The sequence below is a fragment of the Cricetulus griseus genome, chromosome 4 (assembly GCF_003668045.3).
Source record: "Cricetulus griseus strain 17A/GY chromosome 4, alternate assembly CriGri-PICRH-1.0, whole genome shotgun sequence".
Classification (NCBI taxonomy): Eukaryota; Metazoa; Chordata; class Mammalia; order Rodentia; family Cricetidae; genus Cricetulus; species Cricetulus griseus.
The window spans coordinates 152,653,431-152,677,677 of record NC_048597.1 but is presented as its reverse complement, the minus strand read 5'-3'; the positions used below and the strand labels follow the sequence as shown (position 1 = coordinate 152,677,677).

At 43.6% G+C, this 24,247-nt stretch overlaps 1 protein-coding gene and 1 pseudogene across 4 annotated transcripts in view; both read left to right on the top strand.

Moving 5' to 3' along the window:
* Positions 1-23,827, top strand: part of LOC103158664 (ubiquitin-associated and SH3 domain-containing protein B) — a 139,464-nt gene extending 115,637 nt beyond the window's left edge. For 3 of the 4 annotated variants that reach the window (XM_027411872.2, XM_027411874.2, XM_035443593.1), the window contains 8 exons: positions 4,896-5,028; positions 6,438-6,558; positions 8,109-8,231; positions 10,113-10,205; positions 12,866-13,010; positions 18,173-18,279; positions 20,109-20,218; positions 21,966-22,103. In XM_027411872.2, the coding sequence (XP_027267673.1) occupies positions 4,896-5,028; positions 6,438-6,558; positions 8,109-8,231; positions 10,113-10,205; positions 12,866-13,010; positions 18,173-18,279; positions 20,109-20,218; positions 21,966-22,103 (970 nt within the window). Of the gene's footprint in view, positions 1-4,895; positions 5,029-6,437; positions 6,559-8,108; positions 8,232-10,112; positions 10,206-12,865; positions 13,011-18,172; positions 18,280-20,108; positions 20,219-21,965 lie in introns of all 4 variants that reach the window. The other variant, XM_027411873.2, reaches the window with a different exon arrangement.
* LOC107977319 lies at positions 13,017-17,147 on the top strand (annotated as a pseudogene).
* Positions 23,828-24,247: the final 420 nt, after the last annotated feature.

The following is a 24,247-nucleotide window of genomic DNA, read 5'->3' as shown; positions in this document are numbered from 1 at the left end:
AGTCCTAAAATGTAGCCCTTGTTTGCTAGGTGACCCTGAGCAAGTCCTCAGGCTTGAGGCACGAATGTGCCTAGGCTATGTCCAAGGGACTGTGTCCAAGGGACAGGCAACTGTTGGGACTTAACAGGACCATGATGCCTCCCATTCTGTATTAAGGTGACAACCACCTGCTCCTCACTACTCTGCTGTCCTCAGCCCACCCTGGGGCCAGTGTCCAGAATGGACCATGTTGTATGACCAGCTTTGTCCCAGATATAAACAGGAGCACAATGCTCCTTTCTCCTTCCCAATCCAGGAAGCTCAAGTCCAGTCACCAGGCTTCACATGCCAGTTTGGTTTTCCCTCCCTTTTGTTTCTTCCATGTAGCAATGTTGCTGAGCAGCAGAAGCCCTGAAAACCTACTGTGTTCTTAGCTCCCATTGTTGTTCCTGTGGGAAGGGACCAGAGCTGGGTGACATCTGCCTGGTATTTTGACTGGAGGGAAAAGAACAAAGACAGTTCCCCCTGCTCTGTGAGCCCCAGACAAACCACACACTCATGATGGGAAAGAACACAGTCTCCCTTCCTCCACCTCATGTGACACCCCTCCACGACCCACAGGCATCCAGATGCCTCATGCCCTCAAACATCCAGGTTTTTTTAGAAATGTTTCAGAAGCTGGAAATATAGAAGTTGAAACTCTGCAGCCACCATTTTATCCCATAAAAATAAAGAAGAGCTGAGAGAGACCACATTGGTAAAGTCACCCTTATAATCCTCGTGCTGAGAAAGTAGAGACTTTGTGTGGTGACTCTTCCAGAAACAGAAGAATGTGAAGGGCTAGCAACATGGTTTAGGGGGTAAGTAAAAACACTTGCCACAGAACCTAATGCCCCAAGTTCAAACCTCAGTGCACACATGGTGGAAGGAAAAACTCACTCCAGCAGGTTGTACACACACACACACACACACACACACACACACACACACACACACACACATAATACAGTCATGTATCATGTTTGTAATAACATTTGGGTTGGGGATAGACCTTGTACAGACAGAGTAATGATCCCTTGAATTGTGTCACGAAGCATGCTAGCATGTATCATGTTCATAATAGTAATTGGGTTAGGCGTGGACCTCGTACACAGTGATGGTCCCCTGAATTGTGTCACACTGCATGCTAGCAGCTTAGTTTAAGCACACTTTGATGCTATTTTGACAAATCCCCCAGGGACACACTTCCCAGAACATCTCCCCAATAAGTGGCTCATGTATATACTGAAAACTGAACATAATTTGCTTGATGAAACACAGCTCATGGGTCTCTTTTTTAGCAATGGGGATATATGTGGGGGAAGAGAACACACATGAAATCCTGCTAACTCATGTAAGACTTTCCATGTAGACCTCCTCTCTGAACTAGAATCTAGGCTTCACCATGGGGAAAACTGACTGACCCCACTCAGGGCACTATGGAAGGTCTACGAATCATCTTTTTTTTTTTAAGGTAGTTGATGTTATTTCCTGGGAACTTTGTTTGAAATTAAACTGTCAGGACCACAGTTGACTCTGCTAAGTGTCAGAATACACAGGTTAGGCATTGAGACTCTGATTAAGAATTTGAGTTATAGTCGAGTTATATCCAAATCCTAACTCTTTCTCGTACCAGCCATGTAAACTTTGCCCAAGCTGATTCTCTGGGCCACCAAAAAGGAGATAATCATTGCACATACAGTAGAACTTGAGGTGGTGACTGCAATAAAGATCAGCTTTACAAGATCTGGTGACTGTACATAGTACTGGCTACAGAATACCCACTAGTATTTTGATTATTTTTTGTCTATGTTTACCAAACCTCATTAAGCTAAATATCTCTTCCATTAAAAAGGTCCTGCCAGGTGACCTGCACTTTTGCTGCTTACCACCAGAGGTAGAAATGACACACAGAGGCAGTGCTCACCTCCCCTGTAAGACAGGCCTCCTCACATGAGCCTAACCAAAAATGGGCAGTGGTGGGAAGACACATGAGCCGCCTGGTTTGACCCTACCTGACTTCATGAGAAGCTGTAGAGGGGGTTCATACAGTGTACAGGGTCTTGGTACATGAGTGGCTTTGATAGCTCTCTCCACCAACTGTTCCTCAGCCTTCTGCATAGCTAAGAAAAAATCTTCTCACTGCCCTTCTTGGTGGTCATTTGTTCCTGAGTGTCCCCAAGTCCCTTCTGGGTGATGCTGGCCCATTGTCCTCTACAATGTGGTGAGCTCCAGGCCCTCGATCATGCCTAGTATGTTCTAAGCAAAAGCTGGAATCTTCCTTCTCCCTGAAAAGGGGTTCTGGGTGTCAGACCTGCTTCCTCTCCACCCTGGTCTGACTCTGTCCCCAAGCTGTCTCAGGGGGAGCCAAGTCCTTTGATTGTAGTGACACTGAAGACAGGAAGGAAGCTGCCATTCTCCTCACCAAGGGAACGGGGGTGGGGAGGGGGAGAAAGGGCCCTATCATTTTCTTTCCAGCTGTGATAAAGTAAAGATGTTACAGACATGGGCAAGGGAGATGTCAGCATGATTCCAGACAGTTAGACATTGGAGGTCTGAAGCTTTGATGAGACAGACAGGAAAACTGAAGTTTGTTCAATTGTGTGCCGTTGGGGAAGCTCTCTGCTTAAAATAAAGATGAACAGCTGCTCTATTACAGTGTGTAAATGGCTCAGATTTCCTTGAGCTATAGTTACTTATATTTGCCCATAACAGGTTTAATTTGGCTGCATGTCATACTAAACAGACACAACTGTATTGAGCTATAGGCCCCTGGTTCTAACTCTTTGGCCCTGGACAATGGCCTGTGAGGAGCAAGATGTCTCCTTATGGGGAGACAGTACCAAGAGCACCTTCGTGCATCTCATATGCACAGGGATGCAAATCTCTCAGGGTCAGACAGTCAGGCTGAGGACATCCTCAGTTGGTAGAGTGCTTGCCTGGCATGCCTGAAGCCCTGAGTTTGATCTTCAGTATCATGGAGACTGGGCATTGGTGCACGGCTGTAATCCCATCCCTTGGGAGATAGAAGCAGGGGGATCAGGAGTTTGAAGCCAGCCTTGGCTGTGTGTGGTTTTGGAAACCAGCCTGAACTATATGAAACCTGTCTCAAAGGAAAACAAAAAACAAACAAAAATCCAACCAACTTCTGACCTGGCTGTATCACTCATGGGTATCTACCATAGTCTTTAAGGCAACATACAGTGACTTTTACTGAAGTACTGGTCACAGTAGCTAAATGATGGAACCGACACAGGTGTCTGTCAGCAGAGGAGTGAATAAAGAAAATGTGGTAAATATATGCATCTGGAATTTGGTTTAGCAAAAACAAAAACTGAATTGTGTTACTTGAAAGAAAGTAGATGCCACTGGAGATTATTAAGTCAGACTTAGAAAACCAGATATTGTGTCTTCCCCCTCACTTGTCAATGGTAGGTTTTATACAAGTAATAAAATGACATACATACACACACACACACACACATGTATTTGACATGGATGTGGAAATGGAACTGTTTAAAGGAGTTTAGGGAACTAATGGAGGAGATTGGAGAGTCCAGGGAGAAAATGTGATCTAAGAACATTATCAATCACCACCACCAGACAGGGTCTCTGTGCAGCCCTGTCTGTCCTGGAGCTTGCTATGTAGACCAGGCTGACCTAAGACTCAGAGTTCTGCCTACTTCTGCCTCTAAAGTGCTGTGATTAAAGGGGTGTGCCACCACACCTAAGTACGGTATGTACTTGTGTGACAGCGTCCTTATGAAACCGAGGACTGAGTTCAATGAAGACATGTCAAAACAAACAAACAAACAAACTAGAGGTAGCCAATTTTTAAAAACCTCAAAAACCAGTTCGCTTACTGGTTTTAGAAAATATGAAAAAATTCAAAAATAAAACTCTAATTAGCATACTGTGTTAAAGACAAATGCTGCAGAGTGGGTGCTTGCTAACCCTCACAGGTCATAGGGTCCACAGACACAAACCCAGACTTGATTGAGCAATCTGGGCCTTTCCAAGAGCAAGAAATTAAAAATTCAAATGCTTCCTTTTGAGACTGCCCAGTGACCCAGGAGATGTTTGTTGGATTTGCCCAGTGACCTATTTAAATTGGAAAGCTGTACTGTGTGCAGAAATTTCAGTGTGGCATGTTTGGACAGTTCTGCTGTCAGCCAGATTGCCTCTGGGCTTCCAAAGTTACAGGGGCATAGTCAGAAATAAGAGTTCTTGGCTCACAGCTCCAAACATCTGGCAAGAGTCAGATCCTCTGAAATAACCCGGTTTTTAATCATCCTCCTGGAGTTGCTATGTAGGCAAGCACAGTGCTGGAGACTGAAGAAGGCAGGTTAAGGGATAAGGGAGATAAGGGATGGATAAGTCTCTGTTCCTGGGAGCCTCAGAGCCATGCATGGGCGAGTGGTGCTGGGAAGACATCTCCCCTCACATTCCTCAGATGGAAATTACCATGGAAAAGATTAAAGGCAGCAGGAACTGTTTGTTTCACTGCAGTGACAGAAAGAACTGAAACAGTGGTACATAATTGATACTTCATTATTCTTTAACATGACTTTGCTGCCAACGCTGCCTGTAGCATCCTAATAAGCCTACAATCACTGGACCCCATCACTGCCCAAAGGGATGCGTGCATCTGTTTCAGCTCTGAGAACTGTCCGCCCCTTGTTTACTAACTGTGAGACTTAAGGAAAAAAAAAAAATGTTCTTGCCTGGGGATGGATTGCTCCCTGCTCAGGTTCCCAAATACCCTATATGACCAGACAGTCCTTTGTTCTAATACCCATGCTCCTGTTGAGCCTCATCATGAACAGCCGATGACTCCTGGCCAAAGCAGTTAACCCTTCCCTCTCCATCCTCTGCAGTTCCTACTCCATCTTAAATACGGTGTCATCCAGCTCTCTCATGTTTGGTGATGGAGTGTTAGAGCGGCGACAGTATGAGGACCAAGGACTTGGAGAGACAACGCCTCTCACCATCATCTGTCAGCCCATGCAGGTAAGGTTGATCGTGAGGGTCGTGCCACATCCTGGAATCCAGTCAGGATGCTCTGAGGACCATCCTTAGCACTGACCTTGCTCCTTCCAAAGGGTCCCTAACCTTATGGGGAGACAGTACACAAGATCATAAAGGACACATAGCAGTCCAAAACTTGGAAGAGAGGGGTGAGTGGTGCTGCCAATGGACACCGCCATGTGGGTCTGAGCTTGGAAGCAAGGCCATCCCAAGTAAGGAAGAAGAGGCTACTAATATTTATATCAGTAGAATGAGGTTCTTAGCATAGTTGTTGAACTTGGGAATTCAGGGTATTGATAACACTTTGGGGTCAGGCTAGAGAAAGGAGTAGGAGTAGTCAAGTAGAACAGAGACAATTTGAAAGTTTGGCATGTTAGGGATTTGAATTAAAGAACATCTGGAGAGTGGGTGCCAAAGTCCACAGCACCAGTCCACACATTAGCCCTGGTGAAGCAAAAAGGAACCAGTGGAAGAGTGTTAGCCAGCAAGGACCTAGCAGCCCAAAGCAGCTGGGAACATTTGATGCATCAGCAAGAAAGATGTAGAAACATCTATGCAGTTCCACCAGCAGCTGTAGAAACCAGTAGTTGACTCAACTTGCCTGTGTCACCATTAAGAAGTTGCAGCTTTCCCCTCTAGCCCATTTTAGAAATATCAATATATGTAGTCAGATAACAGAGCACACATGATGACTAAAATGTGCAAAATGTGGCTGGATGGAGAGATGACTCAGCAGCTAAGTGCACTGACTGCTTTTCCAAAGGATCCAGGTTCAGCTCTCAGCACCCACATGGAAACTTATAACTGTCTGTTATTCCAGTCCTAGTGTGTTCTTCTGGCCTCTGTGGACACTGCGCACACATGGTACACACATACGTACATGCAGGCAAAACACCCATACACATAAATATTAAGTAATAAAATTTAAGAAAAAAAGAATATGCAAAGCAGAGCACTGGATTTAAACTAGGCATGAGACAGACACATGTGTGACAATAGAATCCCTCCCTCCTTGAAGGAACTGATGGCACATCTCTTTGGAGGAAATAGCTGTCCTCATCTCTACATTAAGGACAGGATGACCCTTGAACTCTACCTTGAGTAACCCTCCTGTTACAGTAGGGGGCAGCAAAGAGCATAGCACTTGGACATTCCTTCCTACCTCAAAGCACTTGAAGGTGTCTCATGGGCTCCTGAGAGTAACTTGCTGGGTCTATAGGAGGAGCTTATTATCCTCACTTTATAAACAGGCCAAACTAAGCCCAAAGCAGTCAGAGAGATTGTGAAAGTCATACATTGGCAGAATTCGTCCCAGAGCTCTGCTCCCTTGACATTAGGGTAGGTCTGTGGTGCTGTGTGTATGTTCACTCTTTGCCTTTCTTTGTCTGCAGCCCCTGAGAGTCAACAGCCAGCCTGGGCCCCAGAAGCGATGCCTCTTTGTGTGTCGGCATGGGGAGAGGATGGATGTTGTATTCGGGAAGTACTGGCTATCCCAGTGCTTTGATGCCAAAGGTGAGTTACTGTAGTCTCTCCATTCATCCAGTTTGACTCTGGTTTCACTTACCCATAATTAACCATGGACTAAAACTAGTAAGTGGAAAAGTCTCAAACAAGCTATCTTCGTCAGGGTTTCTGTTGCTGTGATGAATCACCATGACCAAAAAGCAAGTTTGGGAGGAAAGGGTTGATTTGGCTTTCACTTCCACATTGTAGTCCATCATTTGAAGGAAGCCAGAACAGGAACTCAAATAGAGTGGGAACCTCGAGGCAGGGGTGGATGCAGAGTTCATGGTGGGGTGCTGCTTACTGACTTGTTCCCTATGGTTTGCTCAGTCTGCCTTCTTATAGAACCCAGGACCACCAGCCCATGGGTGGCACCACCCACTATGGGCTGAGCCCTCCCCCATCAATCACTAATTAAGAAAATGCTCTACAAGCTTGCCCACAGCTCAATCATATGGAGACATCTTCTCCATCGGGGTTCCCTCCTCTCAGGTGACTCGAGTGGATAGAAAATTAGCTAGCACACAAGCAATTCATACGCTTCATATTACGATCCCTGCACTCTGGGCAATGTGATAAAATCCATCTATGTCCCACCAAGTTAGTTCATCATCCCTTTGTTCAGTGTATCCACAATCTATATTGTACCTACCTATTTCTTGCCTCGTATCATCTTAGTTATCAAATCTACTGTCACAGTAGCATTTGCTTCTCTTCATTATCACATAAATACAACACCCTTTCAAAGGAAGTCCAAATCCACTGCAATAAGATATTTTGTTCGAGACATCTCTGTAACTTGCATTACTATATATCATTTTATTATTCCTCATTACTGTGGCTGACTTATAAGTTCAGTGTTATCGTAGGTGTGTTTTTTTGGTGGGGGGAACATAGTCTGTTCAGGATTCATCACTGTCTATGGTCTTTGGCATCTAGTGGGGCCCTTGGAATACATCACCTGTCTCTAAGGGGTGGTAATGAATGGCCTACACAGAAATACATACCCATAATGGCCTCTAGGGGGCACAGGCAGGCTACTTTTATGTACATATAGTCATCATGTACATGCAGTTACAAAATTATTGGGCTCTCAAAGTCCTTCTTGATTGTTCTAACTTGTAGAGGACAGATAAACATTCTTGTCCCCATTCTATAAGCTGAGGTACCAGGGAGCAAAGAATAGCTGTGTCTGGCCCATATTCAGATGACAAAATCAGTTCAGAGACATGTTCTGATTCTGTGACCAAGAGCTCCTGCCATGACATCACCGTGGGCCATCTTGTTCCATTCTCATTTGAGCGGCATTTTAATAGTGGCAGCCTTGCCTGTGTCTGGTTGTTATATTCTCTGAGAAATCCCTTTATCATTCAGCAGAAGGGAGGGTGGATTCTAGGTCAATCTACTGAAGAAAAAGTGTCAGATTGGATATTTTCCATTGACTTCAGATGGTTCAATTCAGTGTCTTTGACCAAGAAGGAGGAGAGGGTCAAGATCATTGAAGAAAGTCTCAGGTAACAAGAAGTCTATACAGCATTTATTTGCTCTTCTCCCACCAGGCCGCTACATACGCACCAATCTGAACATGCCTCACAGCTTACCTCAGCGGAGCGGTGGTTTCCGGGACTATGAGAAAGATGCTCCAATCACTGTGTTTGGGTGTATGCAAGCAAGGCTAGTGGGTAAGGGCTCCTGTGATGGCATAGCATCTCCTGGCTCCTTCAGAAGACCCACAGCATGGGTGTGCAAACACACTTCTTGCGCTTTCTTTTTTTTTATTTATTTTTTGGTTGGATTTTTTGAGATACCATGGTGGCTTACAACATCAGATTTTCTTGCCTCAGCCTTCTTTGGGCTGGAATTACAGGTAGGCCCCTGATGATTAACAGATGTGATCCCTACGGTGGATTGAGAGAAGGAAAATGAGGCTTGGTTTACTTACACCACTGGCTTAGTAGATGTATTGGCTGATAGCTCAAGACAACAGCATCCGCCAGCATGGTGTAAGATGTGAGGTTAAGAGGTGCAGGGGAAGCCGGGCAATGGTGGTGCATGCCTTTAATCCCACTCAGGAGGCAGAGGCAGGCGAATCTCTGTGAGTTCGAGGTCAGCCTGGTCCGCAAACCTACACAGAGAAACTCCGTCTCAAAAAAACAGACACACACACACACACACACACACACACACACGCACGCACGCACGCACGCACGCACGCACGCACGCACACACGGATGGACGGACGGACGGACGGACGGACGGACGGACAGACAGAGATATGCAGGGGCATTGTTGAACTTGCACAGAACCAGTGATGGTTTGAAATTGTTCAGTAACTATCAGACTGTATGGCTGACTGAATAACAAACTGCAAAGAGTATGAGGAGAATATAAAAAAGATAAAGGATGGAAGGGAGTAATGAGAGGAAAGGAGGGAGAAGAAAGGATAATTAAGAGGAAAGGTGAGCTGGGGCTCACATGGGAGTCATCTGTAAAGAAGGAACAGAAGGGAGAGGGGGTGTTCTTGGAAAAGACAGGTGTGTTCTTGGCATAAAAGACCATATAAACAAAATCACAGAGGTTAGAAATAGCATCAAAAGATCCCTGCAAGCTTACAGTTTAGTGAGTAAAAGCACTTACAACAAAAGCCTGGTGACCTGAGTTCAATCTCCAGAACCTACATAAAGGTGGAAGGAGGAAACCAGTTCCATAAAGTTGACTTCTGGCCTCCAAATGCACACATGTTCTCTCCTCTCTCTTTTTCTTTCTCGCTCACACACACCACTACCAACAACAATAATGATAATAATAAATACTTAAAAAATTAAAGCATTAAGAGTCCAGGAAAAGCTGGGTGGTGGTGGTGCATACCTTTAATCCCAACACCTGAGAGGCAGAGGCAAGTAGATCTCTGTGAGTTCGAGGCCAGCCTGGACTACACAGAAAAACCCTGTCCTGAAAAAAACCTAAATAAATAATAAATATAATAATAATAATAATAATAATAATAACAACAACAACTAGTACAGGGGATGCTGTGACCTCTTCTTATTTCTAGAGTCAGGTCAAGAGAAGGGGCTGGCAAGGTAACTAAGTCCATGGCAGACATTGACACCACATGAAGATATTTAGAATTTACCTAGTAGAGAAAATTGAACCACAGCAGGAGGCATTAAAACATTAGATGGGTTTCTGGTGTTCAAGAGTCTGGGCAGCTGAGATTCGGGTTAGCCCACTGGAATTATAACAAGGTCTGACTAACCCTCTCCCTGTTACCACAGAGCAGGTTTCAGCATCTTCCTAGCAGAGGTCAGAGCATTGCTCTGTTAGCAGGTCTTCCCAAGTTGGCATTTTGTTGCATGCTGGTACCAGAAAGAAAGAAAAGGGAACAAAGAGGCGTGTTGGTTGGCCTCTTCCATGGATGCACTGATGAGGGATCTGGCTGTCGTTCCTGGCTCTCTGTGAGCTTCTCCTGGGAGAGGGGGTGTATGGCACAGTTCCATCGATGGCCAAGATGAAGCCCAAGTGACTCTGTCATGCTGATTTTCTGTTGATTTGCTCGGCAGGTGAAGCCTTGTTAGAAAGTAACACCGTTATTGATCACGTTTATTGCTCTCCATCCCTACGCTGCGTTCAGACTGCACATAATATATTGAAAGGTAAGGTTCTTGGTTTGACAGCAGTCACGTAGTTCATCCCTCTGTTTCCTGGCACTTACTGAAGAGTTACAGAGCTTCAAAAACTCAAAGTTTATTTTGTTTTGTTTTCTTGAGATGGGGTTTCAAGGTGATATGTAGCTCAGGTTACCCTCGAACCTGCAGCCTCCTGAGTGCTAGGATTATAGGCTTGAACCACTGTGGCTCACACAAATCTGGAACTTTTACAGAGGATTCTTCCAGAAGGTGACCAACCTTGCACAAAAGACATACTCCAGATAATATAATCCAGACAGAGGAGGAATACTAGTAATTTTTCTCTAAGAATTTTAAGCTGTCTTGGATGGATTGTAGCAGTACAAAAGTACTTACACCTTTTACAGACATGATTCTCTCTCTTTGCATTTAAGCAGTTGGGTCCACTGTAGACTTTGTTTACAGCAGCAGCTGAGTTGTTAGGAGTTCCATATCATTACCATCTTACTTTCTTCACTTAATTGGAAAGACTTATTTATCTATTCACTTACTTTCTGAGACATGGTCTCACCATGTAGCTTTGGCTGGTCTGGAATTCACTTTGTTAGCCAGATTGGCCTCAAACTCACAGAGATTCCCCCTGACTCCACTTCCCAAGTTCTGGGATTAAAGGTGCACACCACTGTGCCCCACAAACTGGAAAGGCTTGAAAAACCAATCCTGTAAGAGTACTCAACTCTCACCCTAAAATCAATGGAATTTCCATTCTCACCCCACTGGAAGGAAGACTGGCGCTGGGGAGGCCTGGAGGCGAGGAGTTGGACTGAACTTGAGTCAGACAAACAAATGAGCCAGAAATAAAGAAGCCAGCAAAGAATTTGACACAACACTTGAATCCTCTGTTCTTAGCCTTAAGTATACCTTCTTCCCAGTACAGAGGCATCTGTGTAGTCACTGTGCACAGAGAAACTGGACTAAAGGCAGTGTAAGGAGAGCTAGTGAACCAAAAGGGAAGATTTCTACTCCGGGGGAATCACGCTGTGATAAAACAGGATTTGTGCACTGTCACTTGTACATGTTCAACACTGGGTTCCTTGATAGACAAGGCCAATAATTTATGTGACATTCAAGTACAGTGTAAGCTATTGTACAGTAGTGGGTGCCATGAGAACATCGAAAAGTCTTGAGTTTTGGGTTTTGTTTTGTAAGACATCATGGACTTTACTTTAGAAATGGTTATAATAGAAATGAGCAGAAATGTACACACCTGTAATCCAGCACTCCAGAGGAAGCAGAAGCAGGAAGATGGAGAATTTGAGGTCAGCCTAGGGCACCATAGTGAGATGTTTTTTGTCCCTGGCAATAAAAGAGTCACAAGCCTGGACAAATTGGGTAATGACTTGTGGAGGGGTGAGTTTCTCTTAAATCAGGTAACAGCAGGCATATGTGGTGAAGGGACAGCCAGAGTAATAAATACACACGTTGGTAAACAAAAAAATGTATTTTATTTTTTAAACAAATGCTTTATATGTATAGCTGTACAACTACTTACTACGTAAATTTTCAGTTTACACTGTAAAACACAAAATTTATAAACTTTGTCCAAACCTGTGTGCTTCCAACTTAAGTGATATATTGAGTCTAGTAGGAAAGGAATCACTGCCTTGTAATTAAAAACAATTTTTTTTTTCATTTTTTGAGACTCTAGTATAATTACATCATTTCCCCCTCCCTTTCCTCCTCCCAAACTCTCCCACACACCCCTCCCTGCTCTCTCTCATGAACTCTTTCTCCATCAGTTGTTACATATGTGCATCATGTTTCTAAATACATAAGTACCACCTGCTCAGTTTGTACAATGCTACTCCTATGTGTGTTTTCAATATACTCTTTCCTGGTATTTCCTCTGCTATTCTCAGCATCCCCAGTTGCCCACAGTTCCTTATGCAGGGCTGAGTCCTCGTGGGCTTCTGCCATCCCCCTCCCCCATCGTGTCTGCTGTTTTCATCCTTGTTCATCTCATGCTTGTGAGACTTTATGGGTGTATCTTCTGATATTCCTAGGAGACACACTCTTGTAGCAAATTTCTCAATGCCCCATTTCTTCCAAACTTTCTGCTCCCTCTTTCTCAATGTTCACCTGAACCTTAGGTGTGGGAGTGTTCTATAGATGTATCTTTTGGGTCTGGGCTCCACAACTCTGCATTTGATTGGCTGTGGTCTTCTGTAATATGTTTCATCTGTTGCAAAGCGAAGTTTCCTTGATGAAGGGTGAGGACTATACTTGTCTGTGGGTGTAAGGATGAATATTTAGAATGTAGTTGGGGATTATGCTAGTTTAATAAAGTGGTGATTGCAGGTTCTCCCCCAAGATCCATGACTTCACTAGCCCCGGGTAGTTGGTTGGTTTCTGGCACCAGGTGTGATTTTCCTCTCATTGAGCAGTCTTAGGTCCAACTAGAGTGCTGTTGGTTAGCATGCCACTGATACACCATTAGGGTTACCTTGCCATGCTTATCATCATTGTGGTTATAGACATTAGAGCTGGGTAGGACTTCCCTCCTTTGGAAGCTGGCACAGTACATCCTGCTCTGCCTTATAAATTTTGTAACAGCTTGTCCTATGGTTCATTTTTTCCATTGACAATTCGTGAGACTTCCTTCATCTTCATTTTACTTCATCCCTAAGGTTTACAACAAGACAATCACTTGAAGATTCGGGTCGAGCCAGGCTTATTTGAATGGACAAAGTGGGTTGCTGGGAGCACGTTACCAGCATGGATACCTCCATCAGAGTTAGCTGCAGCCAACCTGAGTGTTGATACAACCTACAGGTAACCTCTGACTTCCTGTCTTCCTAAGACCCTGTGTCCTGCACTGTTACTGCGCCGTGTTCACAAGGCCTCCAGGGAGTTGTTCATGGTGGTAAAAACCAAACTATGATTTTTAGAAAACAAAACTGGGGGAAATCTAGTGTTTGCTTGTATTTAGTGTTAGCATAAATTATGCTCCATACCCCACTCACTCTTGTGTTCAGATTTCCTAACTTTATTATATCTATTTCAATGTAATAGTGAAGCCATTTTGTATTTTAGGGACACACACAAGGTGGTGATAAAATAGCTCAGTAGATACAGGAAGTGACAGTGTGTCACCTTCCATTTTTACTTTAAATTTTCCAAATTGCTTGATTTTTTATTCTTTTGACTCAGGGTCTCATTATGTAGCCCAGGCTGACCTGGAACTCATGATTTTCCTGTGTGAGTCTCCCAAGGGGTACAAGAGTGACTACAAGCATGGGCCGCCATATCTGGCTTACACTGGATTTTTAATTATTTTTTCTATGTAAGCACTCTACTGAGCTATGTTTCCAGCCCAGAGAGCCATGTTTATGTATGTGACAGTCCAAGTAGCTTGCCTAGGGTAAAACATTTGCGATAATGCATAGAAATAATGACATTACTATTATATTAACATCTGTTAATATTTTTCTGTGTCTCAGGCTCTGTGTGTTCTGCCTTGCAGCCATTCTAGTCCTGTTCTATTGCTATTTCCATTGGACTATACTCTGTGCTAGGATTTTTTTTTTTTTTTTTGAGACAGGGTTTCTCTGTGGCTTTGGAGGCTGTCCTGGAACTAGCTCTGTAGACTAGGCTGGTCTTGAACTCACAGAGATCCACCTGCCTCTGCCTCCCGAGTGCTGGGATTTAAGGCATACACCACCACATCATGGCCCCTTGCTAGGATTTTTTTTCTAATGCCCCCAGGTGAACAATCCACATTCCTGGTAAAGAATTAACCAATAGCTCTTTCGGATCTTGGCTCCAAAATGACCAAAAAAAGACAAAACAACGGGCATGCCAAAAAGGGCAACAGCCATGTGCAGCCAATTCGCTGCACGAACTGCACCCAGTGCCTGCCCAAGGACAAGGCCATTAAGAAGTTCGTCATTCGGAACATTGTAGAGGCTGCTGCTGCCAGGGACATATCTGAAGCAAGTGTCTTCCATGCTTATGTTCTTCCCAAGCTCTGGGTCAAGCTGCATTACTGTGTGAGCTGTGCTATTCATAGCAAAGTAGTCAGGAATTGATCTCGGGAAGCCCAGAAGGATGGAACACCCCCACCACGATTTAGACCTGCTAGTGCTACACCATGACCGCCACCAAAGCCCATGTAAAGAGATGGTTTTATGAACACAGAAGAAAAAATCACCTTGGAAAATAAAATGAGACTTTATGTAGCAAAAAAAAAATTAACCAATAATAATAATACAGTGTCAATACCTCAAAAAACTCACCCTAACACTTTGAGGAAAGACAGGTAACCATTCCAGAAGGAAATGAACTTCCTCTCTCAGGGCAGAATTTGGCAAAGGGATCAGTCTGCATAGTACTTTCTTCCTTGTGCTCTCTGTTGGCCTCTCCTTCAAATAGTTTCACTATGAGCAATCCATTGGGTTCCTGGACAAGGTGCTTCTGCTCTGTGGGTCGGAGCTAAGATAGCCCAGCTCTGTGTCCTCCCTGTCTGAAGGGGGTTAACTTCCTCAAACATAGCATTAAATGGACTCATCACTAGTACGCCTCACTGCTTGATCTGTCTCTCTCTGGCCACTGTTTTCCTCTTCCTGGGGGGAAATAGTAGTAGGATATTGTTCCTGTGCCAATGTCATCACCTTTCTGGCTGGGAAATAAGTCAGGTTACTGCTGACATCAGTAAAATAGCTCTCCCCTCTCTCCATCCAGCCCCATCTGACTCACCTTGGGGTGGCTGGGTTTTGGTTTCCTCTGTGCATGTATGGGCTCTATGATATTTCCCAAGGTGACCTGCAAAGTTCTGCAAATGCATTCTCACTGAGCTCTTCACTGCATGCCAGATGTGTACCCAGGCCACACACCCACCAGTTGTGCAGGCAGGATGAATGCTGGGAATTGTTGGATCAAGACATGGTCCTAATTGTAGGTGTTTTTTTTTTTCCATTTTAAAATTCGGTGTAACATTTTCTGTCAGTTTTGAGTGGGAGTAGGAAGCCTCTAATTCCACAAATAAGTTGAGAAAGCCAAGAGTAAAGCATATGAGAGGCAATATGGTAGAGTCAACCTTATGCCATAAATGGCACCAAATGAATAGGCCAGCAATTCTCAACTTGTGGGTTGAGACCCCTTTGGGGTTGAATGACCTTTCACAGGGGTCTCCTGAGACCATCAGAAAACACAGATATTTATATTACAAGTCATAACAGTAGCAAAATTACAGTTATGAAGTAGCAATGGAAATAATGTTATGGTTGGAGGTCACCACACCACGAGGAACTGTATTAAAGGGTTGCAGCATTAGGAAGTTGGAGAACCACTGGAATACACCTCTGGAGCCGGTAAATGAAGCTCAAATGATGACACAAAAACAATCCCGAGAGTCAATTTAATCGGAGCTAAGCATGCTCTGTGTAAAGAGCCCTGCCTCCAGGTCGGTGGTTATGAGCTCCTGCAGAAGAGCTGTGCTTGGTTCCCAGCACCCACATGGCTGTTCACAACTGTATGTAACTCTATTTCCAGGTAATCTCATGTCTCTTCTGGCCACCTCATGCTCCTGCACTTCCGTGGTACACTTCTATACACTCCACCACATACACATTAAATAAATAGTTGATAGATAGATGATTGGTAGATAGATATAGATGTGATTTTTAATTAAAAAAAAGGAGTCTTTAATCCTTGCAACAAGGACCATGCAGAATCGTATCATAGGATTGGAAGCTAAGTGAGGGAATCACTTAGGCGTCATCCACAGGCAACAAGAGCACCCTGTGGACTGTGTGCAAAAAGCAGGCTAGGGAGCTGGGCCAAGAATACAAGGGAGAAAAACAAAAACAATTTATTCTACCAACTTGGAAGGACATCAGAGCAGGGTAAGGGCCCTGACACTTGGTTGTAGTGGGAGGACTAGGGAAGAGAGAGGACTGAAGGAGGTCATAGATGTGAGGGCAAGTAGGGTGAGTTTTGAATGAAGCTTAAGGCAAAGCCTGCACTATGGATTGGACCAGCCGGTTGGAGAAAAGGGTAACCACGGGAGAGTGCTGGGAGAAGCACCAGAGCACACTTAAGTTCTGGGTATAGTAAGTGGTTGGAAGCTGACCTGACTCTAAAGGCGATACAGGGCCTTGTAGGTGTAGTTAGCAGTGCAATAGGTCCTGATTATAGGAGAAACTTAGGCTCTACCCCATGGCCATCGGGACATCCTTCAAGATGCAGAGAGAAGCCAAAGGCAAGAACAGATGAAGAGCTTGGTTGTAGGATCCCATCTTTCATTTACACGAATCCCAAATGACAATGTGGTCTCACCCATGAAGTGACTCCCTGACCTTTTGTTTTCAGAATGGGGGAGAGAGGGGAGCTCCTGGGAGACAGGATAGCATCAACCACAGTGGAATTGCATCAGAGGTAGGGTGGACAGAGAAGGCCAGGAAGAGGAATTCATTCCCAGCACAAAGATGTCCATCCTTAAGTGATAATGATTCTTGTCTCTACATGTCCTTGGGAAGAGTCAGGCGGTAGCCATCAGGACCCTTCCTCCTGGCTGAAGTGTGCCTGGTGAGTGAAGATTAGGAAACGCAAGTCTCCTCCGAACACAGCAGTGTTCAGAACTGGCTTTCCTGATAGTAAGAAAGAGCACTGAATGGGCAGGCTTTGGGTTTTTTGTTTGATTGGTTGGTTGACCGATTGTTTATTTGTTTAGTTGGTTGACTGGTTGTTTGTTTCTTTAGTCTGTTGTTTGAGAGAGCATTTTGCTATGTAACCCAGGCTGGCGCCTTCAGCTTCCATGGTCAGTTCTCCTGCCTTAGCCCTGTGAGTGCTGAAATTTCAGGTTTTGCCAGCATACCAAGATGTGATGGGTGGCTTTGAAGAGAACACTATTGGAAGTTGTTCTGTGTAAGAGGTCCAGTTCACAAGGCACATCCAAGACACAGATTCAATCTCAGCTCTATGAGTAGCTGAAGACTGGAGCAAGTCAGCTGTTACCTCAAGCCGATTTTATGCGAGTGTTGCTGGGCAGACAACTGGAAGAATGCAGGCAGTGCACTTTCAGAGAGTCCTGATGTATGGGGGCAAATATTTTTCATACTAATTTTAACGGTAGTGACTTTAAAATTATAATCAAGATGCCATGTGTATTTTGAGGGCTTGACACCACCTGCACTAAGCACCACACATTCAACAATTAAAGACACAAGAAAATGGAAAAGGGCATAGGACAAAGATAAGACAAATACTCATGGACCAGAAACTCCATAAAACAAAGGAGGTGTAAACAGACCAAGGTGGGCCCTATGGATATTGGTGACTGGTCACATGATAAATACTTTGATTCACCTATTAAATTCCTTTGTAGATTGTCTCACAATTATGGTTTCCATCTATCACCTCCCCACCTGGTCCATACAGAGGGCTTCTCAAGTAGAGAAATGAATTTATCTTTATGTCCCTTGGGCTTCTCATGGTTCTGGGTGCATGGTTTAAAAAAAGACTCAAAGAGTAAGCAGTGGCTGGTGGAAATTTCATTGGCTCACAAGGAGATGGATGGCTTCTTTGCAGCTCATTGTGAATAAAGCTGCCAAGGAAAGCTTGAGCACTCCAAGTGTCTATTCAGAGAGAGCCAGTCTTCACCTTGCTTCCTGTTGGCCAGATAATTAGGACCCTCAATGACCAGTAATGTCAAGAGAAGTATGCAATCTGTGTAAGTGTGTGTCCCTGTGGGTAAGACATTCACTGAATGCCTCATTTTTCCAATGAGTCTCTGTGAGTGACACTATAACCTTTAGACCTCAGTGTCTGCCTGATGGAAATTCTCTTCCCTGCACCTCCTTCCTTTCCAGAGAAATGGATAAACAGAAATATGCCTCTTCCAAGAGATCTGGAAATATTTAGAGTGATATCATTCCTTTATCTCAGGATCAGAATATCAAAATGTTTCCTTTCCTTTGTTCACTTTCCCATTGTAGACCTCACATTCCAGTCAGCAAATTGGTGATATCCGAATCCTATGACACCTACATCAGTAGAAGTTTCCAGGTGACAAAAGAGATAATAAGTGAATGTAAAAGCAAAGGTAGGTGGCATGATTTAGGACTCCATTAATATATGAACATCTCTCTGTGATTTATAACTGTTGGGGATGTTTGAATTTGCTTTTTCAAACTTAATAGGAAAGAAAAATGTTCCCAGCCTCTCTTGTAAAGCCTTTCACATTTAATTTATGATGTTCTAGGAGGATCTAACAGGGTAGGTATTGTACAGGAACCCAGTAGATGGCAATACTTCATTAAGTAATCTGGGCTCTGCATTGTAGCTTGTCATTTTGTATCCTATGGAAAGGATGCCCAGTTATGATTTCCAGAATAGAATACCATTTACCTGCAATGATCCAGGATGGGGACATCTACACACAGACTCACCCACAGAAATGCATTCCTTGTCCCTGCTGTCATTAGCAAAGAGCAGTGTTGGGTAGGGCTCAAGTCTGTCTGCGTCTTAGAGACTGGTCTCAAATACTTGATGACATGTAGGACCAACTACCCACCATGAGCTTTAAGTTAATGTATTTATACTCAGGGAGCAAAACTTGCAACTACATACACACAAATGTTAACAGTGGGTAGTCATGGGCAGCTGAGGATGGATGACTCCAACATTGTGGTTATTACTGATAAGCTACTCACTACCATGGAGATCCATGTGGCATGCTCTCAACTATGAGGTCTCAAATGTTCACAGTTCTGAGGTTGTGACAATTAAAACTGTATTAGAGGGGCTAGCTCAGGGAACCTACAGTTGTAGAGTGTTAATCTTGTGTCTCAATTGAGGTGATAGTTTCACAGAGATATACGTGTGAGGGTATCACCAAAACAATATGCTCACACACAAAGCAGTGTTGATGAGCCTGGTGAGATCAGAGCTGTGAATTGTACCCATGTCTGTTTCCATGTTTTTGATGGTAAACCATCATGGAATCATGGGGGAGGCTGGGTGAAGAGATGTGAGACCTCCTAACTCCAGAAGGTATAAGGGTATAACTTCCTATAAATCTGTAATTATTTCTACTTTTTCTTTTTGAAAATAATTTTAGTTCTGTTATGGAATATTATTGTTAAGATGTGTTACATTTGTTCATGCAGTGGAGCATTTGTTTAAATCTGTGAAGCTATGTTACCTTGCCTATCTAAAATACCTAATAAGGAGCTGAATGGCCAAATAGTAAGGCAGGAGAAAGGATAGGCAGTGCTAGCAGACAGAATAAATAGGAGAAAAAGAAGGAGGAACAAGAATAAGGAGAGAATGCTAGAGGCCAGCCACACAACCAGCCACAGAGTAAGAGTAAAAGTGTATACAGAAGTAAGAAAAGGTAAAACACCCAGAGGCAAAGGGTAGAAGGGATAATTTAAGTTAAGAAAAGCTAGCTAGAAATAATCCAAGCCTAGCCGAGCATTTATAAATAATTGATAAGACTTCGAATGATTTTTTGGGAGCTGGCTGGCGGGCTCTCTAAGGAGTAAAGAGTTTAAAAGAACCAAGTACATTTTGTCATCCCAATGTAGGGCTAAAGTAAAATAAAATCCAACTGCATAGTTCTTTTTAAATTATCATAGAAGATATTAGATATTATTATGACATACAAGGTATTCAATACTATTATGAACATTTTCAAAAGAAGTGTGTTTTAGTAGATTCTCCTCCCCGAAATATACCTATTTATTTGCAGTGTCCAGGGCATTATGTATGCTAGAAATGTTCTACCACTGAACTCTAACCCTAGATTTCTTTAACATTTTTAATTAGCATACACTAATCATACATATTTATAGAGTGCAATGTGATCTCAATATGTGTATGTGGTATATAGTGAGCCAGTTGGGGTAATGAGCCTCTCTCATTTCCTAGGAAACAACATTCTGATTGTAGCCCATGCATCTTCCCTCGAAGCCTGTACCTGCCAACTCCAAGGCCTGTCCCCTCAGAACTCCAAGGACTTTGTACAAATGGTCAGGAAGGTAATTCACTCTGCATTTATGGGACCTGTGGTACTTTGCGGTGTTTTTTTTTTTTTTTTTTTTTTTTTTTTTTTGTAACTGTTCAGTGACTGGCTGATAGCTAATTTCCCTGAAGCAGAATTTTCTGCTGAGCTGGGAAGATTCATTTACTGATTGACTCAGCCAAGATGTGTTCAGTGGAACTCCGTAGGATATTTGATTAGGACTGTGTAAGAGGAAAAGGTTTTATGGAGGAAGCTAAGAACTGTAGGTAATGAGGGAATAAGCAGAGGCAAGTACAAATACAGCCGAGATCGTAGCCTGAAGATAGGGCTCAACAGGCAGGCCAGGGAGTGCAGCCTGTGAGAACCAGGCTGAAAGATAAGCCAGGACAGGACAGAAGCCCCAGGAGACTGACCTTACCCTCAGGTCTGGATTCTTCCTTCTGCCTGTTTCTTCCACCAGCCACATCCCCCACACACCTCTTCAGATGAGAATCCTATCTCCTTTCCCTTCCAACAGAGACCCTAATTCAAACTCAATCACAATTTTCTTATTAAAAAAAAAAAAAAGAATGTTCCCTTAGGCATGCATCCATCCCATTAGTCTGTAAGCTACTGTGGGTGGGGGGGGCTCAGGTTGCTTTCTTGTTTATGGCTGTGCCTCTGGACACAGAACACAAAAATAAGCTCTGAATTGCCATGACAGCCCGTGGTTTCTGAATGTCACAAGTGCATGTGCTGGGCTCCCCACAAAACAATGCTGACACATTTTTTTTCTTTTCCTTCTTTCCTCTATTTATTTATTTGGTTTAGGTCTTGAGACAGGATTTCTTTGTGTAGCCCTGACTGTCCTGGAACTCACTTTGTATACCAGTAGCTCTCTGATCTCAAACCCATAGAGATCTGCCTGCCTCTGCCTCCTGAGTGCTAGGATTATAGGGGATGCAACTTTTTTAATTTAATAATCAGCTAGGTGTGGTGGCACATGACTATAACTCCAGTCCTTTGGAAATAGATTCTGGATGATCAGGATTTCAAGGTCATCCTTAGCTGCATAATGAGTTCAAGGCCAGTATGGACTGCATGAGACCCTAACTCAAAAACTTTTCCCATCGTGCCCAAATATAATATGAGAAATCTTTGGTACGCCTTTTAAACTTGATATGCAATTTGGAATTTAATCCTTGGTGCAATTGCATTGCTCTAGTTTCCCCAACCCCGAGGTCAACTGTGGGCTGAAAATACAGTATTATACAGTAAGATACTGGCAGGGTGGGACATGAGCACATTCATATAACTTCTATTATAGTATATTGTTAAAACTATTCTGTTTTATTTATTACTGATGTTTGTCCTATTGTGTCTAGTTATAAATTAAATCTTACTGTAGATGTGTAAATATAGGGGGGAAATATATACAGGGTTTGATACTGTCCAAGTTTCCGACATCCACTTGGAATCGGGAATGCAACCCTGAAGTTACGGTAGCACTGTGCAAGCTCCCATTCTCGGCTCCCACACTATCAACCAGCAATCTGCAATCGTGTAGCAGGGGTGCTTACCATTAGCCAGATCCTGCTGATCGATACTAGCACTGTTGTCTTAGATTTACCAGTCCTGTCCATTTAAGATTGTTTGTTGACTTGAAAGGTTTTACATTTCTGCCTGTGTGCCCTAGAAACACTTGAGTGTTCGCGTCAACACAAAGGTTAAGGCATTAACTCTTGGTCTTCTGTTTTCCCTTTTCCTTGTTGCTCTGACTTCAGATCCCATACCTAGGCTTCTGTTCCTGTGAAGAATTGGGAGAAACTGGAATATGGCAGCTGACAGATCCACCTATCCTCCCGCTTACCCATGGACCCACTGGGGGCTTCAACTGGAGAGAGACTTTGCTGCAAGAATAAGCCACCTGAGCAATGGGAAGAATTGGCCTATTGCAGATGAGTTCTCGGATGTTCAGGAGCAGTGGGAAAACCAATACTGCATTCAAAGTGGACAGCTCAGAATCATTTAGCATATTTCTTTTTACGCTTAGGGGTCTTACAGTAAGACTGTGTCAATGAGAGAAAGGCATGATTCAGAAGGAGAAAACAAAACCCATCTTCTCTGGACTTGCCTAGCTAACATGGCTTTGGAGAATTGTCTTCCTAAGCTGGGGCACCAGCTGCAGCAGAGACTACCACCCTTCTTCAGGCTATGCATGGCTAAAGAGCCTCATTCTTCTCCCAGAGAGCTACCCCCACCCTCAGGAGACATGCAAGGGGAAGGACTGTGCCTTGAATCCAACTGGGGATGGGATAGTCTTTTGGACTCCATTTGCAAGTTAGGCATAGCCATGCTGTGGAGTGCTTTGATGGTTATTAAAAACCATAAAAAAATAGTCCTTGGGGCATAGAACAGAGTCCACCCCCAGCAGACTCCATTCACTAGTGTGCAAGGCACCTGCTTGAAGACTCCAACCTTCACCCTGGTACCGTCACTTCATCTCTAGAGCAGCCTGGCCCTCCGTGCTTCTATCTGTGAAATGGGGAGAGAAACACTTTTGCTCTCCAAAGCACTTTGAGATACTCAGGGGGAAATAAAGAAAATGGGGAACTCTTGAGTGGGAGGTACAGGGACTTGCAGAATATTAATCAAGTTTAAATTACCCCTGTGATAGCCCGATGAGCTGTGAGATCCCTCAGCCAGTCTGAATCAAGATCTGTCTTTCCACCCAGGCTCTAGACTGTGTTAAGCAGTTAAGGAGATTGAGATCTGGAAGGATGGATGTTCCATTCTTTTTTTTGAATCAGCAAGAAACTCCTTCTGTGCAATATGAATATTTCTAGAAGCTATACTGATGGTCGAGTTGTACGCATATGGTCTGTGTCAACTGTAGCAGAGCATCTCTAGGTAAACAAATTCTAGGGTGTTTAAGGAAGTCAGGGGACTGACTTGAATGATGGCAGTCACAACTGCACTGCTCCTTTTGCTGTCCTCTTTGTTTGCTTTTCTGTGATAATTTAAAATAGATGGAAGGTAGGGCTGCTTGGAGGGCATTGAGAGTCGCAGCCTGTCTGTGGACTCTCATCACGCCTGCTTCATGTATTTAGAGAGAGTGTGTGTATTTAAAAAAGAATAAATGACAATCAAACCAAAATGTCACTCATCAATGCCTATTTAATTGTGTGAATAGACACTAGGGCCACAGACAGTAGCCTGGTATGAGATAGTTCACTGTGTGTAGCGTGTAAGACACTTAGAGACATATGTCACCAATTTTACATTTTGATAAATAAGCTGTGATTTTTGCAAGTATGGAAAGAACATGGGCCCAGCTTCCGGCATGAATGTAACCCTATGGTGACACATTGATTATGTTTTAACCTTAAAATATCTTGGAGGAGAGACTCCGATTAAAAGTCTTAAAGGGAAAGTCACAGTGCAGCCACCGTAATATCCCTGTCACTCATCTTCTGGTGTTTGTAGTGAAGAGAACCCACCATTCACTCAGATCCAAAATGCTTCACCAATGCCTCTCCAGATTGGCCACTCCCGGAAAACCATCATATTTCCTTGACATTGTGAAGAAGTGTCTGTGCTTGGAGAGAGAGAGAGAGAGAGAGAGAGAGAGAGAGAGAGAGAGAGAGAGAGAGAGAGAGAAGAAAAGAAAGGGAGAGAGAGGAAGGAAGGAAGGAAAAAAAGAAAGAAAGAAAAAGAAAAAAAGAAAGAAAGAAAGAAAGAAAGAAAGAAAGAAAGAAAGAAAGAAAGAAAGAAAGAAAAAAAACAGTTCCTCCTAGATTCTCCCCTCTGTCTCTCTCAGTTGTCTTAGTCTTGAGTGTCCAGGTAAATGAAGCTCTGTGATTGGGCCACATTCCATCGTCCTTAATCCAATATAGACAGAGTGAGTCCTAGATGATTTTCACAGAGGCAAATGGGGAAGGATCTGAAGTAAGTTTCTGGATAACTTAAGTGGAAAACTCTTGAGTACAGAAAAGTTTAATTACCCAAATTGCTTATCAAATTGGCTGGGTGATCCATATTCAGTTAACATTGCACGCTTGTCTAC